General features: G+C 40.0%; 1 protein-coding gene across 2 annotated transcripts in view; it reads left to right on the plus strand.

Moving 5' to 3' along the window:
- HELZ (helicase with zinc finger) overlaps window positions 1-16,715 on the plus strand; it is a 170,273-nt gene that overhangs the window by 86,533 nt on the left and 67,025 nt on the right. For both annotated transcript variants that reach the window (XM_090059492.1, XM_090059493.1), the window contains exons 16-19: window positions 5,084-5,262; window positions 7,642-7,760; window positions 8,891-9,036; window positions 12,947-13,094. In XM_090059492.1, the coding sequence (XP_089915618.1) occupies window positions 5,084-5,262; window positions 7,642-7,760; window positions 8,891-9,036; window positions 12,947-13,094 (592 nt within the window). The remainder of the gene's footprint in view (window positions 1-5,083; window positions 5,263-7,641; window positions 7,761-8,890; window positions 9,037-12,946; window positions 13,095-16,715) is intronic.

Here is a 16,715-nt window from a genome sequence, read left to right on the forward strand (position 1 = left end):
GGCCCCTCCCGCCCCTCGAGCAGCATCTCCCGGCTGCCCTGCACCCGCCAGCATGGGGCACAAGTCCTGGTGTCGCCAGCCCAGCCACACAGCTCCCTCCCTATCCCTTCCCCCACTCACGACCCTTTGAAATATTCTTCTTACCCATTTTTGGGTTGCAACCCATGGGTTGAGAAACACTGCTATAGAGGAGCCTCTGCAAACCACATAAGATTGAGCCTCTAATATAGTCCGTGGCCTGTTGTTGTGACCTATTTATAAAACTTTTCTAAAAAGGTTACATGAATATATTGTCTCAAATAGTATATAATTAGAAGTTATAATCTCTATTCTGTGAAGATATCTTTGAGCTTTAACATAACTTACATTAAAACTATCTTTATATAGGTTTATTATTTTTTTAAAAAGCATCTAAAAAAGATGAAATAAAAAAAATACGATTTACATAAAAAAAATCCGATTTTTTCTATTAAAAAAAAAACCAGCATTGATTTTTATCCACCCTGATACCTTTCATCAAAGAGGAACTTCTTTATGCTTAATGGTACTAATGGTCTTGAAGTCACTTTACCATGTCATCGTGGCTATGTGTAGCAAACTGTGACAGGGCTGCTTGCAGAATACCAGTCAGTTGCTCAGTCTGTTTTTCAGTTTACACTTTCTTAAATTGGATCCTTTTTAGGGGGAGAAAATTGTCCTCAGCGGGAATAACCATATCTTTAGCCACAGAAACTGTCTGACTATTACCTTTTGGAACACAAAACATGACATTTTTGGAGTCCTTGATTTTACAAGATGGATTTTACAAGATGGCTGTCTGTTGCTTCAGCTACTTGCCTTTCTCTCAGAAGTTCCATCTAGACCATATCTAATCCTTAAAAGAGGACTGAAAAGGAAACCATGATTCTAATTTGCCTTTCAAGGGCAGTTACTTCACATGGGTGCTTTTTCCTTTTCTGTAGGACACTTACCTCACTGTATGGTTTTAGTATTTTCTTTCTCAGAGCTTCAGATTTTTTCAGGGGAAAGATTTTTTTCTGATTTTTGTGCTTAATTGCCAATGGAAGTTTATTACTTTACACCTTAGAGTGTTGGCTCAGGTTAAACAGTTTTAACAGGAGGTCAGCAATGGTACTAAAACATGGAGAAACCGAAGAAAACAATCAGATTAACATTGGGTAGATACACTGGGACACATTCTCTTCTGTTGTAACTGTTTAAGGGAACGAAGAGGGTTCTGGCTAGAGACAGACATTACAGACATTACACATAAACCAATTTAAGTGATCAGAAACTAGTTTAAACCTGTAACAGACTAGAAGTTCAGTACATATAAGCCAGTTTCAAAACGGCTAAAACTGGTTTAAGTTAAACATAGTTGAATGTAGTATCAGCCTTAACTGATTTGGGTCCAACCGGTTTATGCAATGTCTGTCCCAGACCCCTTCCTGGTTTAAGTTAAACCAGAGTCCCCCAGCATCCCAGATGCTTTGCAACCCTGGGCAGGGCTGGTCTGCTCCAGAGTGCAGAGCTGGCCCTGCCCCTCTGCTCCCTAGCCAGAGCTTCAGCCAGGCATAGCAGGGTCTGCCTTCCTTCCCCTTGCCCTACCCTCGCTTGCTGCTCAAGCAGGGATTCTCCCCCACATCTTCCACAGCACAGCCCCCAGCCACATGGACTCTAGGTATGCAGTATGCTAGCTAATGCTGAGAGGTGCCTGCGTGTGTGTATGTGTCTCCAATTTCACTGGGACAGGCAGACAGAACAGTGTCTACTTAGAGCTTTTGGGAGCCAATCAACAGGTCACCTGGTAATGTCCCTCCGTTCCTTCCTTGGAAAAAGCAGTTTAAGAAGAGCTTGAATTAATGAGAGAGGTTTCCGTTTTGTTGGTGGGCTGATAAATACTGTGTTACCAACTCCTACTGGCTCCCTCGCCTATCAGGTTTGCAGACAGTATGAACAAATGGGGAGCTTGAAATGCTTAGTATCATCAACAGATGCATGCACTGCACACCCCCTTTGCCTCAGAGTGCTAGCCGGGGGCTGGCAACACTCCCACCGCTTGAGCAGTGACTGGGGAAAAGCCTGGGACTGTGCAGGCAGGTTGGGGGTTTAAATACCTCCCTAATCAGAGGTTCTGCTGGGGCCTGGCCATGCCCCCCTACGCTCAGCACTGTGAAAGGGAAGGGAGAGCTGCTGTAGCGCCCCTTGGCTTTTAGCCTGAGCCACTGCAGGCACATGTCTGCATTTCCTCAGTCCAGAGGGAATATCTGTGCAGTTGCAAACTGGTTCAACCTAGGTAGGTTAGATTAACCTGCAAAGATTGAATCAGTTCAGGCTCAGGCTTTTTGAATCTCTGTCCCTAGCCTCTGTGTCCCTTTTATTAGTGTAGCTCTCTAAAGAAGCAAGCACATTTGCTCAAAACGTTAGATGTCACATTTAGAAAAACGAATGGGTTTCAGGATAATTACAGGCTTATCCATTTTGCTTTTTAGAGTAGTAAGAAACAGTACTGTAACATGGACAGTGCCTTCTTCAGAAAAAGGAGTTGTGTATGAGTGTACAGGCTTTCTATTTCAGTGTAGCCACTTGATGGATTGATGTATTACTTTGCTGTGAAATCATAGTCTGTGGTCTCTGTTATAGAGGTCAACACAGATAATCAGAATGGAATCTTCTGGCCTTACTCTATTAATTGATTCTGAAATTACAAAAGTAGATTTTTGTAAATCCAAATTGCCTAAATAATAAGGTGATTTGTTCTAAGTATGACCAAAACTAGGACTGTCTAACATCATGACAGTTCCCAAATCAGTTACCTGTTTGTTTGACATCTAGTGTGAATAATCCTGCAGAGTACTTTTTTTGATCTTGCATTGTAATAAGAGAACGGAGTGACTGAGCCATGATACTCCTTGAAATGCTGCCAGCCAATGTGCAGATCGCACAGTTGCACTTACAGTAATAAAAACCAGTGCATAGTTTAATAATGTCTAGTAAGTATATTATTGTGCATTTTAATAACATCTCTCATCCAGGAATCTCAGAGAGCTTTGCAGACAAACTCACAGTGGACTCAGTAGTCCTCACAATACTTCCAGGAGGAGAGTACATAAATATTATTCCCATTTAATAGAGTAAGGCCCAGGATCATACAGAAGTTAAGTGAACCTAGGCATCTTCACTCCCAATCCTTTAGTTTAGCTGAAAAACTGTGTTCCTTGTGCATTATTATAGTAAAACATCACATATCAATTCAAAGAGTAATAGCTTGATTACTGGTGATAAATGTTTATTTAAGACATTAGAAAGTTTTTAATCTTTATGCTTTAAAGTAAGTCAGAAGTAAATTACTTCACTGTACACTGAATCTAAGTTTGACTCTATTTTTATTTGGTTAAATATCAGTTTGAATTCTTATGCCATGATGAATAACTAAGTCATTTGGAGTACAACAGTGCATTTGCATCTCTTTGCATCTCATTCTGTCCTTATTGGTCAGGAGAGACATTATTACTTGTAAGTTCAGATTCTGAACTAAGAATACCTTCATAATGATTTCTCTCTCATTTCATGAAGCATAGCTATAGATATGTAAGATCTTCAATCATGGGCACCTTTGTAGACTGTCAAAAGCTTTCACATCTGCCAGTCTTGTGCATGTAGGTACATAGATACTGTTTTGAGTATATATGTATTAATTTAGGACCTGTATACATGATGGTATATAGAAGTATTAATTCAAATTGAGTTTTAAAAGTGATTAATTCAGCTGCATAAAGTCCCAGTGTACCATCTCATTCTGAATTAATCTGGTTTTATTTCAATCTCTTTTAACCTACCTTGGAAGTTAGTTAAAGTAATTTGGAATTAGTGTTGTCTTAATTCTGAATGGGAGTTTAAGGTAATGTTTAATTCAATTTAACCAATCCACTTAAAATTCATAATCTATCATTGATTCACATTAATTTGAGGGTACCCACGTAGACAAGCGCTTGTACATCATTGGGCCAGTTTCTCAGCTGGTGTAATTTCTCATAGCTCTGCATTCATCAGTTGGATTACTTGTTTTTGAATGCTGTACTGGGTCTGTCTTCTCCTTCCCGCACCCTTCCCATTGATCCTTCCATACACTGGGTCATATCATACTGCCCTTTGTTAAGCAGAAATCCTCACTGGAATCAGGATGTAGTATGGCCTTTTAAAATGAACTGAAGTATGCTGGGAGGACTGTAGCAATGTGCTCCCTAGGTGTAGTGCGCCACTGCTACAATGTAGCTGGTGATCACATGTAGACTCACGTGATCGCTATGGCAAAATCTACATATGCGCCACGCACACGGCGCAGTAACTGCCTGTACTATGCCATGCTTTAGTACTTCCAAAAGGAAGAAGTAAAGTATGGTGACAGAGCAATGTTGCAGTATAATGATGTGTAGACGTACCCATAGCACATCTTCATTATGGCCCTTCATGATAAAATGATGAATGTTTCGTATTTGATTGTCAAGCTTACAAAGCCTCCACCAGGTGTTAAAGATAGTACAAAAGTGTAAAAGAAAAAGATTTTGGCAATATCCTTCCAAGCACTTTTTGAAGCCCTAAGCCTCTGTGAGTTTGCAGGATTTGGATACAAATAAGTATTTCAGGATATGAAAGATACCTGAAGTATTAGTGAATTGAGTTTGAAATAAAATAGAAGGTAAACAGGACTGTCAAACAAGTCAAAGTTTTGCAGAGCTGAAATTAATTCTTGCAATAGAACATCAGTCGCACAACTTAGATGAAGTACATTATCTGTACCATGCAGGTATATGTACCTGACACCTGGGCTTACTGTTTCATAAATCGCAATACTCTTATAGTTGTTGTATGATTCATTGTTGTCCTAAGTCCAAGAGCTGTGGATATAAATGTCAGGACTTAAGGTATTAATGCTCAATCCTATTATGCTACACAGTAGCAAAATTTTACTTCCAAAATAATCAGTTTTGTTTAATAAGAAAATAGAATCTTAGCTTAAGAAATGTTAAATTGTCATTGTGTTCAGGTTGCCTAGAAAGTAACCCCCTCTCTTCTTTTCTAGGGTATATTTCAGAAATCGCTGGGTAAAGACTGTCCACCCAGTTGTGCATCAGTACTGTTTGATTTCAAGCACACATTCCACCTTTCAGATGCCACAGAAAGAAGATATTCTTAAACAACGAGTAGTTGTTGTTACTTTGAACACTTCACAGTATCTCTGTCAACTGGATCTTGAACCTGGTGAGAGTATTTCAAAGACTATTGAGCTTCAAATATTTTAAGAAATGGTCTTCTGTAATATTTGCCAGTGTCTTAGATCTTTCTCCTGCCCCTCTCCCCACAAAATGAGAAACACCTCAACTTTTTGTTTGGTTTTCTATCTTAGATTCAGAGAAATATAGGAAAGTGTGAATTTTTGTAATTGGTGAATATTATAAAGCTACCATGTGTTGAAAATAAAATTAATTGACTTTTAGATTAACTGTGAACACATTCTGAATTTTATTTCTTTAAACGTGGAGGTAATTTTAAAAAGGCACCACAGAACTGAATGGCAACAAGCTGGAATATTTGGGATGCAGTGCTGTTCAGGGAAAATTCTGAATATTCTTGTGTTAGATCTTATTTCAGTAGAAATTCTCCAACTACTAACTTTTCTGACAGTTAGTGTCATTCTGGCGAGAAGTGGCCACTGGTATCGCTCAGAGGATCGGTGTTTGGTCCAGTACTTTTCAGCATCTTTATCAGTGATTTGGATGTGAGGGTGAAGAGCTCACTGGCCAAGTTTGCGGATGACACCAAGTTATGGGGAAGCGTGGTCATGCTTGAAGACAGGCTACCTAGACAGGCTGGCAAGTTGGGCAGATCGGAATCTGATGGAGTTCAACATCAAGAAATGTAAAGTGCTCCAGCTGGGACGAACACCCCCCAATACACTGATAGGCTTGGTGGCACCAAACTGACCAGCAGCACAAATGAAAGGAACCTCCTAGGGGTAATAGTTGACCATAGTGTGACTATGAGCTGGGAGTGCGATGCTGTAGCCAGCAGGGCAAATAATACCCTGGCATGCATCAATTGATGCATCTCCAGCAAAACCAAGGAGGAGGTGATTCTTCCGCTCTACTCAGCACTGGTGAGACCGCAGCTGGCATACTGTGTCCAGTAATGGGCACCGTACTTTAAGAAGGACGTGGTAAAGCTTGAGAGAGTCCAGAGAAGAGCCACCGGTATGATCAGAGACTTGCACGGCAAGCCATCCGAGGAAAGGCCGAGGGATCTGGGACTCTTCAGCCTGAGGAAAAGAGGGCTGAGAGGGGACCTGGTAGCAGCTTACTGCTACACTAAGGGAGTACATCAAGTGCTCGGTGAGCAACTGTTCACCAGAGCACCCCAGGGGGAAAACCAGGAGTAATGGCCACAAACTCCTGGAAAACCATTTCAGGCTCAACATTAGGAAGAACTTTGCAGTCAGGGTGTCCAGACTGTGCAATAAGCTCCCTGTAGAGGTGGTGCAATCGCCTACCCTGGAAATCTTCAGGAGGAGATTGGATGGTCACCTTGCTGGGGTCACCTGACCCCACTTGTCTTTCCTGCCTGGTGCAGGGGCTGGACCTGATGATTTTCCAAAGTCCCTTCTGGCCTCGCAATCTATGAATCTATAACATGGTCAGTCAGGATGTGACTCTTCAGAGCACTTCAGCATGTACTTAATGTTAAGAACGTACTTCATGCTTTTCTGACTAGGGATAGGGGTAGCTGTAGAATCTAGTTTTTCCTGTGCAGTATATATTTTTGTATCATTATCAGATAATTACATTTCAGAACTCATACGTAGGTTTTTTGAATTTTTTGTAGATTGTTTAGCTTTGCAAACAACTAGTTCCACTACACAAAAAAAAGAGATTAATTTGGTACATCTAGACTGTAATTAGAGTTGAAATGTCTTAGAGTAATTTACTGGGGCAAAGGCTGCTTAAGGCCTATCAGTTTCCTTGATCCACAAATAAATATCATCTGACATTTAGAGGATGTTTAATCTATTTAAAGATATTTTTAAAATTAACTCCTTATGGATAGACTTGTCATAAATATTTATTTTCAAGCTTTCAAATTTTGCATGTGGTCTCTTTATTTTGTGTAAAGATTACAGCTATGCATATTCAAGCTGTACCAATGTGTTATGTAAAATATATTATTTCAAATAATTATGATTATATTGTTACATATAATTTCACTTGGATGTTGTATTAAAATAGCTCTCTAATGCAGCATTTTAAAGCTGTGAGAACCATTTCTCAACATATAATAATGTTTTTATCCATACTTAAATAAAGCCTCCAGATGACTCCCAAAATACAAAATACTTTTAGAATCATCTGTAAGAAGCTTTAGTTCATGAGTTTGTCTAATTACAATTGTCTAATAAATCTATTCTTCTGTAAAAATAAAAGCTTTACCCAACTCTCTCTGATTTTTATTAGATGTTTCTTTGTTTAAACCATGTGGCATGTATGTCTGTTTTCTTTTGGGGTATACCATAATATAAAACCCTGTCATCATTTGTTTATTTTATAATACCTGTATTATCATTTATTTGTTGATGTATCTGTTTTATAGGGTTTTTCACGCATATTCTGTTGGATGAAGCTGCACAGGCCATGGAGTGTGAGACGATCATGCCTCTGGCATTAGCTAATAAAAACACAAGAATTGTTTTGGCTGGAGACCATATGCAAGTAAGAGCGTCAAGGCTTCCTAATGCTGAGCTTAGTTTATACAGTATGATATTTCCACCAGAAAATAGATATTATGTTATGTTTGTCTGTTTAATGAACTTATCTGGCCCTCCCTATTGTAGTATCCGAATGCCTCACAATCTTGAACACATCTTACAAAACCTCTTGGAGGCAGGGAAAAGCTAGCGTCCCCATTTTGTAGTGAGAATTGACACTGAGAGATTAAGTAACTTCCCCAAAGTAACGCTGGACCCAAGTCTAAATCTAGGCTGCAACCACTGGATCATACTTCCTTTCTTATGAGCTAGGTAAGTCTAGAAATGATGCAGTGCTTTGTTTTAATGATGCAGGTAGGTAAATTTTATCACCAGTTGTTATAGCTGGAGAAAAGGAGGCAGGGAGAGGGAAGGTAACTGGTCAGTGAAACCAAGGTAACAGTTCCACGTGGTTCGAATTCAGACCACTATCTTGCACTGTCTTCAAGGCGAAGGAAAACCGTCATCAGACGTTGCTCATCACAGAAGCAGCTTAGGCATGGTTTATGGTTAAAGTAGTTTACTGGTGAACAGGGCATTTGGGTTATGTTCCCATTTTTCCCAGTTACTTGCTACATGGTTTTTATCCTGTTAATTTCTGTATTTACTGATCTGTAATTGGGTGTAATAAGTCTAACATGGGCATAACACCTTAATTTTTGTAAGACGTAAAGAAATCCCCAGATTGTGATAGAATTGCAAAATGAGGGCATGTACCTTCTTGTGTTATTTGAGATGTCACTGGTATCTGCAGTGTATATCAGAGAAACTTAAACACAAGAGTCTTATCCCACTAGCATGTAAACACGGTTTCATCCTCTTTCATCTTTACATAAGTACAGAATGTTCCATTATTCATGTACAACCAAACTGGCTTTTGTGCAGTAGAAAAATGTGTTTTTTTGGAATGATTTGAAATAGCTCTGAATTGAAACTATAGCCAAATGCATTCTTAGTATCGCTATAACAACACTAAAAGACTAAGGAGTTTATTTGACCATCTTTCTGTTGATGTTGATTTTTTGTTTTAGGACCACAAAAATCTAATTTAACACATTTAGTTAAATTTTCTTTGTATGTGTGTGTCTATTACAGCTCAGTCCTTTTGTCTACAGTGAATTTGCCAGGGAGAGAAACCTTCATGTTTCATTACTTGATCGGCTGTATGAGCACTACCCTGCTGAGTTTCCATGCAGGATCTTACTGTGTGAGAACTATCGCTCCCATGAAGCTATCATCAAGTAGGTGTGAACTTTTTCACTGTATCACACTTTTGTTTGACTGGGACAAATGAGCCTGGAGACACAAAACAACTTGGTCATTTCAGTGTCAAGTACAGTTGAAAAGAGAGGGAGAGAAGCACCTGCATTTACTATTTACATAATAAAATCTTAGTTCCATATTTTAAAAGTTAATCAGTAAGCAAATATTTCTACTGTGAAATAATGAGACTTATAAGAAAGTTAAAAATATGTTTGGAATTCTGAAACTGCTGAGAAGAAGATGAAGGTGTATTTTTACATTCACGTGATTGAGATGCCGGTTCAGGAGGGGTGCTTGGATTACAAGACTTTCATGCTCTGGCTGATGTCAGCCAGGAGAGACCTAGCCCTCTCTTTGTGTGCTCAATTTTCTGCAAGGTATTTGGTTAATAGGTGACTGTCTTGAAGACACTAGCAGGTTTGGGTGGCCAAACAATGCTGAAATAGATATTGCATAGCTATTTCCTTGCCTCAGAAAGGGATGCAGTCTCTGTGGTTGAAGAACAGATGACATTCACGGAGATGGCATGAACTGGAAGGCATCATCAGTCTTTTGCTATATCTTGATTGTTGACACCCTTATAAAAATACTTTGATAGTAGCCAGTGACACCAACCAACACTTACAGTGCTCCAACTACTACTGTTTTATACAGTGCATTTTTAAAATCTAGGTATCACTGAAATTAATCAGCTATCTATACTTTTTGTATATTATAACTGTTATACGATCCTTAAAATTTTAGAAAAATGAACGAGTTAAAAATAATCACATTCAATCCAAAATCTCAGAGCTTCGTAAATACATGCAAAAAAATAAGTTCAATTTTGGGTCTGTCTTTTTGTTATTATCCTGATATTACTTCTTTGAAGACGCACTTCTCAGTTGTTTGGTATTTTTGTGCTGTGACACACTAATGGTCGCTAGTGTAAATTAACTCATCCATGAGCTGTACTAAGAAGAATCAGTGCAATCAAGGGGAAAATGTTGAAGTTTAAAGCTTTCCTCCAACATTTAGTGAAGAATATGTTGTCGCTTTCCAATCGTATTAATTAGAATTTACTGTTTTCCCAGCAAAAGCAGAGAAGTTAAAGGCACGACGGAATCAAAATTTAAGAGTTAATTTGATGCATGCTGTGGAATAAAGTATTATAGATGCCAGTGTAAACTGCCTTTGGATACAGTTCCAGAAATTATGAACAAGAAGGGGTGTGAACCAGTTGAGGGATAGAGATCTTTTTAGCTGTGTGTTTCAGGTGTACAAATTCTTGCACTTAGGCTTTCCGGGTGTAGTTCAGTGGTGGCCAGTATTGATCTCAAGTTATTATCAGACAGTGATTTGATGGCAGATATGAAATTAGATTTTTGGGCTTTCCCTGGGTATTTGTCCCCAACTCAGACCAGTGCCATGAGGATAATAGCAGTCTGCAAAAATTGGCTGAGCATGGTTACTGGACATGCAGCTCACTCCGAACCTGCAGGTCAAGGTTGCCTTTTGTTCTGTATTTTACAGCACTGGGCCAGTACTGGTCCACAAGTGAGGCCCAAAGCACTACAGTACTACTGCTGCTGTTACTACTACTGGCCATTGCATGTGCTGTCTGTTCTGTGGAGAAACTGAGGATGCCTAAGCTGTCAGTCTGACAGCTCGTGTGAGCTCTGAGGGACTTGTCAGCTCAGACTTAAAGCTGAGATCAGCTGCTGGGTTAAGAGATGAGGAGTAGGCTGCCTCTGCCGTAGGAGAGCAGGAGTAGGCTGCTTCAGCTAAACTCTGCAAGGCTTTGTATATGTATATCAAGAGCATTAGCTTGAGTTGCACCTAGGAATAAAGTGAAAACCAGTGCAGAGGGAATGCTGATCAGAGATACAATATGCTATTTGCAAGAAGCACAGCTAAATAATTGGGCTGCTGTTTTCTGCACCACCTGGCATGCCCGAGTGGTTTTACTGAATAGTCAGTATGTTTCATACACTGTGTACGAGGAAGCTGCAACTTTCTTCTCATGTTCTTTTGCTGGATTTAAGCAGCAGTCAGCAGTATTATCCCTTAGAAAGAAGCTAACTTCAGTTTTGAGCATGTGAAGTTTCCTCTGCACCTTGTCCTTTTCCCCTTTTGCCGCTTTTTCTATCCTAAGAGGTCCCCCTGCCCTCCCTTTTTTTCAATACAGTAAAAACAAGCACATTGTTCTTAATGGCCTCTAAGGGAACAGTTTCTCTGGGTTGTCTCATGAGATCTCCCCACATCCATCCAGGCACCTTTTGTCTTTCCTAACGTTGCTGGGCTTTGATTTAGACTGAGGCAGAAATGAGAGTCGCTGATGGCACAGAGGATCGGCACAGAGGAAGGGGCACCCTGGCAACAATAGACTTACCTGACAGTTTGGAGGAGAGGTGTTTGTCACCTGAGGGCTTTCTTTTTTCTAGGCAGGGAGTCTTCATGGCCAAAGCTGCTAGCTTTCGAGTGGCTTTTCATCAGAGGTGGAATGGCAGAAGGAATGCCCTTGGAGTAGACGCGTGTTCGTGAGAGCTTGTGCTCTCGCTCGCTCAGGCGTGCTTTCTCTCTCTCGTTTGGTTAGTCTAGAGAGCTGCATCTCTACTCTGCCCTCTGACTGACTTCAGACTAACACAGCTAGATGCCTTTCTGTACTCCTGGTGTCTTAGTCAGGGTTCACAGTGGCCCCTTTTTAAGTTGTAAAGCTGTGCGAATTGTATCGTATTCATACAACAGGATTTCTCATTTGAAATATCCTGCTTCTCTTACATAAGAACTTGTTTTAAGATAATTTTTGGGTACAAAATTTTGTCATAGTAGTCCCCTCGCCTTCCCTGTTTGTGTGAGTCCACTTTTAACTGTTTGTATCTGGTGTGTTTGTTGCAGACAGTAGGGCACTATGAATAGTGATGGATTTCTTCCTGTTTGAAGGTAGAATGTCTTTTCATTTTATTACATCCAGAAGGCTCAGTTAAGAAAATATTAGTTGCAAAGTCAGGCAGTCAAAAGCTAGAAAATGCCAGGATTAATTAATCAGTTAATGGCAGTATCTTAATTTGGCCCCTTGTGCATTATGGTACACCCTTTAATTAAATGATTGCATATTGGTCCTTCTGGGCTTCTTGTCCTGTCTTCTTGTTCAGCCAGCTTCAGCCTACTTCTCATCCACCTCCAAATCTGGTGCTCAATCCCTCTTACACACAGCTTCCTTTCTTCATTGCCCAGGTTTCAGCAAGTTGTCTTTATTTGAGCATTACAATGGCTCAGATTTAGCAATTGCAGGGAAAGTCCTGATCAGCCCTTGCATCCTTGTGCTAATGCATGCTCAGTGCAGAAGAAACGAATTGATCTTTGTTTTGCACGTGCAAATGGAAGTTTTTTCAAACCCCTTGTAACACAGCAGGTTCTTCTTTTGCACAAGAGCAAAAGATGCATCCTTGACATCAGGCTGTTATGTTAGCCCAATTTAAACCTCTTACTTCAAAGTTTGGAGGCACTAGAAATTCTTATTGAAACAGTTGCAGGAGCTTTGCTTAAATAGGAAATCCAAATAGGGAATATTCCTGCTCCTGTGCTCTGAAATGCCCGACCTGTTTGCACAAAATAATTTACTCTCAGGCTGACACCATGCATAGGAAAACTGTAAGTCAGACGTTTAGAATTTGGCAGTGTTGTAAGCAACTGAAAATAGGGTCTTGTAAGGGGAAGTATGGGAAAAATGTTTTAAGTGGCACTTCCAGCTCTGCCTGTAATGTGAAAATAACACTAAAAAGAAATCAGTTACTGAATAGTGGTTTCATTTCAAAGTAAAACATTATTTTCTTTGCTTGCATAATTTGTCAGTGATCTGTGAGATCAAACGTAGACTACACATTTCTGTCTTTTGCCTCATTGCAGTTACACGTCTGAACTTTTCTATGAGGGCAAATTGATGGCAAGTGGGAAGCAGCCAGCACACAAAGATTTCTACCCCTTGACTTTTTTCACAGCACGTGGAGAAGATGTACAGGAAAAAAACAGTACGGCTTTCTATAACAATGCAGAGGTAACTCTTCTTTAGACTTACCTTTAATTGCTTTTTAAAGTCCTGAATTCCTGATACGCTTAAGCCTTTTATCTGCCTCAATACCAAATCTGTTAACAAAGATTTGTTAACACCTTGCACTTATGGAGTTGTTTCAACTTCTCATTGGTTTGTGTGTTCTATGTATTTAAGAAGACATAGATTATCCTCAAGTATCTTTTTGCAGATTTTCTGCCTGCTGCGTACAGTTTTCTCAGATTTATTAATTTTTCAAAATGATTTGCCAGATAGCTTTAGTGACCCTGTAATGCAGGGGCGGGCAATTATTTTGGGCGGATGGCTGCTTACTGAGTTTTGGCAAGCCATCAAGGGCTGCATGACAGGTAGCCAGGGGCAGATAAATATTAATTTTCTAAATTTTTAGGGGCCCCGTGGGCCGGATAGAATGGTCTGGCGGGCCGTATCTGCCTCCCCCTCCCCCCCCCCCACCCCCCCGGGCTGCATTTTACCCACCCCTGCTTAATTTGTAATGGCTTAATTTTAGCAACTGCAAACCAGGAATTCTCTTTAAAATCTAAAGTAAAGCTTGGATTTTTTGGATTGTAGCCATATTGCTCTCACTTTCTGTAATTGTCAGATCCAGGTTTTTTCATTCCCAATTTCCTCTTGTTACTTGTATTAATGCTATATTTTAATATTCATATTTATTTATTTAAAGGGATCATGCTATTGGTATATCAATGAAATATTCAATCTTTGTTATGCAGATTACTTCAATAAATAACTAGTCTGAAGCCCACCGAAGTCTATATAAAGATGCCAGTTGACTTCAATAGGCTTTAGATCAGGCTCCTACAGTTTTGTTTTGTTCTGTTTTAGTCATCTATAATTTTTCTTATCCAGATATTCTCTAATACATTGTCATGGATATTCTCCAGAATGACTATCATTTCCATAGAGGCAGGGATTTCTGAGAGTGATAGCTTTTATTGGACTGGCTGCATGTTTGGGATAAATATAGACGAGCTTTTGACTGCAGTATAGTCCTTTTCATTTGCATACCTGGTTCACTGCTCCTCCCTCTTTGAATTATTAGTTTAAAAATGGCAGTGTGAAAACGGTAGGGCTATTTTCCTCACCTTGTAAAAGATGTGTCAACACCCCAATCCCAACACCCACAGGCTTTGAATCCCTATTTGAATTTTGAGGTTTTGATTCCTCCTAAAAATGTCTGAATAGATTTTCTCTAAAGAGTTAACTGCAGGAACAACAAGCTTCCCCATTTGTGATGGACATGGAAAATGTCATCCCTAAAGGAAATATTTATTAATTTTTTGAAAAAGTGAAGAAAAGGATTACAGTGGAAGGTGGTTTGCAATTTCACAGTAGAGTGTTCACTGCAAAGCAAGCATTAAACTAACTGCTTTGTGTATCTACTGTCTATTAACCACAATGCATTTAAACTGATGGACAGTTTTTAACTTGGTTATGCTGCATTTGTTTTGACATTGCTTGGTAAGAGATCTGCTGAAATAAGAAGCTCCAGCTAATACTCAGTGACTTCAGGACACTTCACTGAACAAAGAAACTAAGGGCTCCTGACCTCTTTCATTAATGTACCTATATCATTTTTCCTTAAATGAAAAAGGATGTGAAAGATCTTATAATACCTTCAGAATCACTCATTTCAGCCACGGGCTGAAAACTGAGTCATTAGTAGCCATAGGCAAGAATGAAGGACAAAAGCTGCTTAAATCAAAAAGAAACATTCAGACAAAAAGGGAGAATTATTACCGTTAGCTTTTGTTGATTATCTATCCCGCCCCTCTCAAATACAGTATACTGTTAGTGTCTGTAGGCACTGGACAAATGTAAAAGCCTGTCTGTCTTGTGCTTAAAAGAAACTATAAGGTTTCAGACTGAAAAATGTGATTTCTGTATTTTATTACTGGCTGTAATATCCAGAAGCACTGGATTTTTAGACTTGCAAGGCTTGCAGAAATGCTACCGATATATTTTTACGACACTCCTAAAAACTTGTATTATTAAAAGCAAACTGTTCCTGACTTTGGTTGTAATCTTAGTCCCCTGCTCTATAGGTTGTGCCTATCTGCTTCTGTTGTTTTTGTCAGTCCATTTCTCAAGCAAACCAGAAGGTGAGAGGAAATAGCATAATGGTACAAGCAGCTTTATGCCTGTTGGCAGAAACTAAAAACATTGAATATATTCATTAGAGAGGTTCATGCTTCCTTGCTTTTGTAGGCTGTGTTTGTTGCACATGACAAGAATTCTTTGAATTCCTTTGTACCCCTCTGCTTTCCCTTTCCCCTCTTCCTGGAGCAGCACTCGGGGAGGTTGAGGGGCTATTCTGTGGCACACCTATTAAAAAGGTTGGCTACCACTGACTTCTAGGCCACAGAATCTCACCCAGCAATTTCAGTATTTTTTGTTTAGAAAGACCTCCGATCTTAAGGACTTTGAATAATAGAGAATTTTCCATATTTTAGTAATCTGTTCCAGTACTTGCTTGCCATGACAGTTAAGCTAGTTTTTTTTTAAAAAAAAAAAGATTATTTAAAAATAGGACTAGCTCTTCATCTTGCATAAATATGCATGGCACACATTGACTTTAATGGAGCTTTTCTAATTAACACCAGCTGAAGATGCAGCCATAGTTCTTAGCCTGTGATAAATCTCTAACAAATGTTTACTCTGTTTCTTCAAATGCCTACTTTGGAGTTTCTGTTCTGTAATTTCACCAAGAATGATTGTATTTTTGGTTTACAAAATGTGCTCATCGCAAGCTAAATGCTTATAAAATATTGCTCCACAGCCAGTTAAAATCTTGGCATGCTAATTTGAAAAATAGCGTGTCAGTACTGGAAAGAGACTAAACCGATTTTTAAGAAACCTTGCATGATAAATGGGTGGGTAGAAAAGAGATGAAAATCTAGGGTACTTACTGCCATCAAAAGTGAGTTTGAGGTTTTGGTACCCTTGTTCAATGACACTATAAATAGCTAAATAAACAGCTATTGAATGAGAACATAGATGTTGAGTAAAATAAATTGTGGAATGGTTATTAGAAATTCCTGTTGTTGTACCAGTATTTCCATCCTGTGCATCTCAGTGATAAGGAGGTCAATTTGATGATGCAGAGCAGAACTGAAAGCAGCTCTGTCTTCAGAGCAGAAGTTTTCTGTTTAGACCATGGGTGGGCAAAAAACGGGCTGCGGACTGGATCCGGCCTGCCAAACACTTTCATCTGGCTCGCGGAGTCCCCCAGCAAACTGTGCCCTACTCAGCCCTTCTGCCCGTGAGGGTAGAAGTGAGATGCCCACATGGACACACAGCACCTCCCCTCCCCACAAATACCCTATTGCCTGGCTCCCACCCTCGTGAGCGGAAGCTGGCCGCCGTGCAGCATCTGTGTGGGGCTGCTGCAGCCCCCGGGGACCTGCTCGCTTCCCTGCTCTCCTGCTTGCTCCGGGCAGCAGGTGGAGAAGCAGCAGGGGTGGGGGCTGCAGCTGGGAGGGAGCCCGGAGCGTGGGGCTGGTGACTTTTAGTGTATGATTTGTTTTTTTCTGGTTCTAGGATGGCAACCCCCGCTCCCAAAAGGAGTATTCCTGGGGAGCAAAGGGA

Source organism: Crocodylus siamensis, chromosome 8 (assembly GCF_052110815.1).
Source record: "Crocodylus siamensis isolate JL-2025a chromosome 8, ASM5211081v1, whole genome shotgun sequence".
Classification (NCBI taxonomy): Eukaryota; Metazoa; Chordata; order Crocodylia; family Crocodylidae; genus Crocodylus; species Crocodylus siamensis.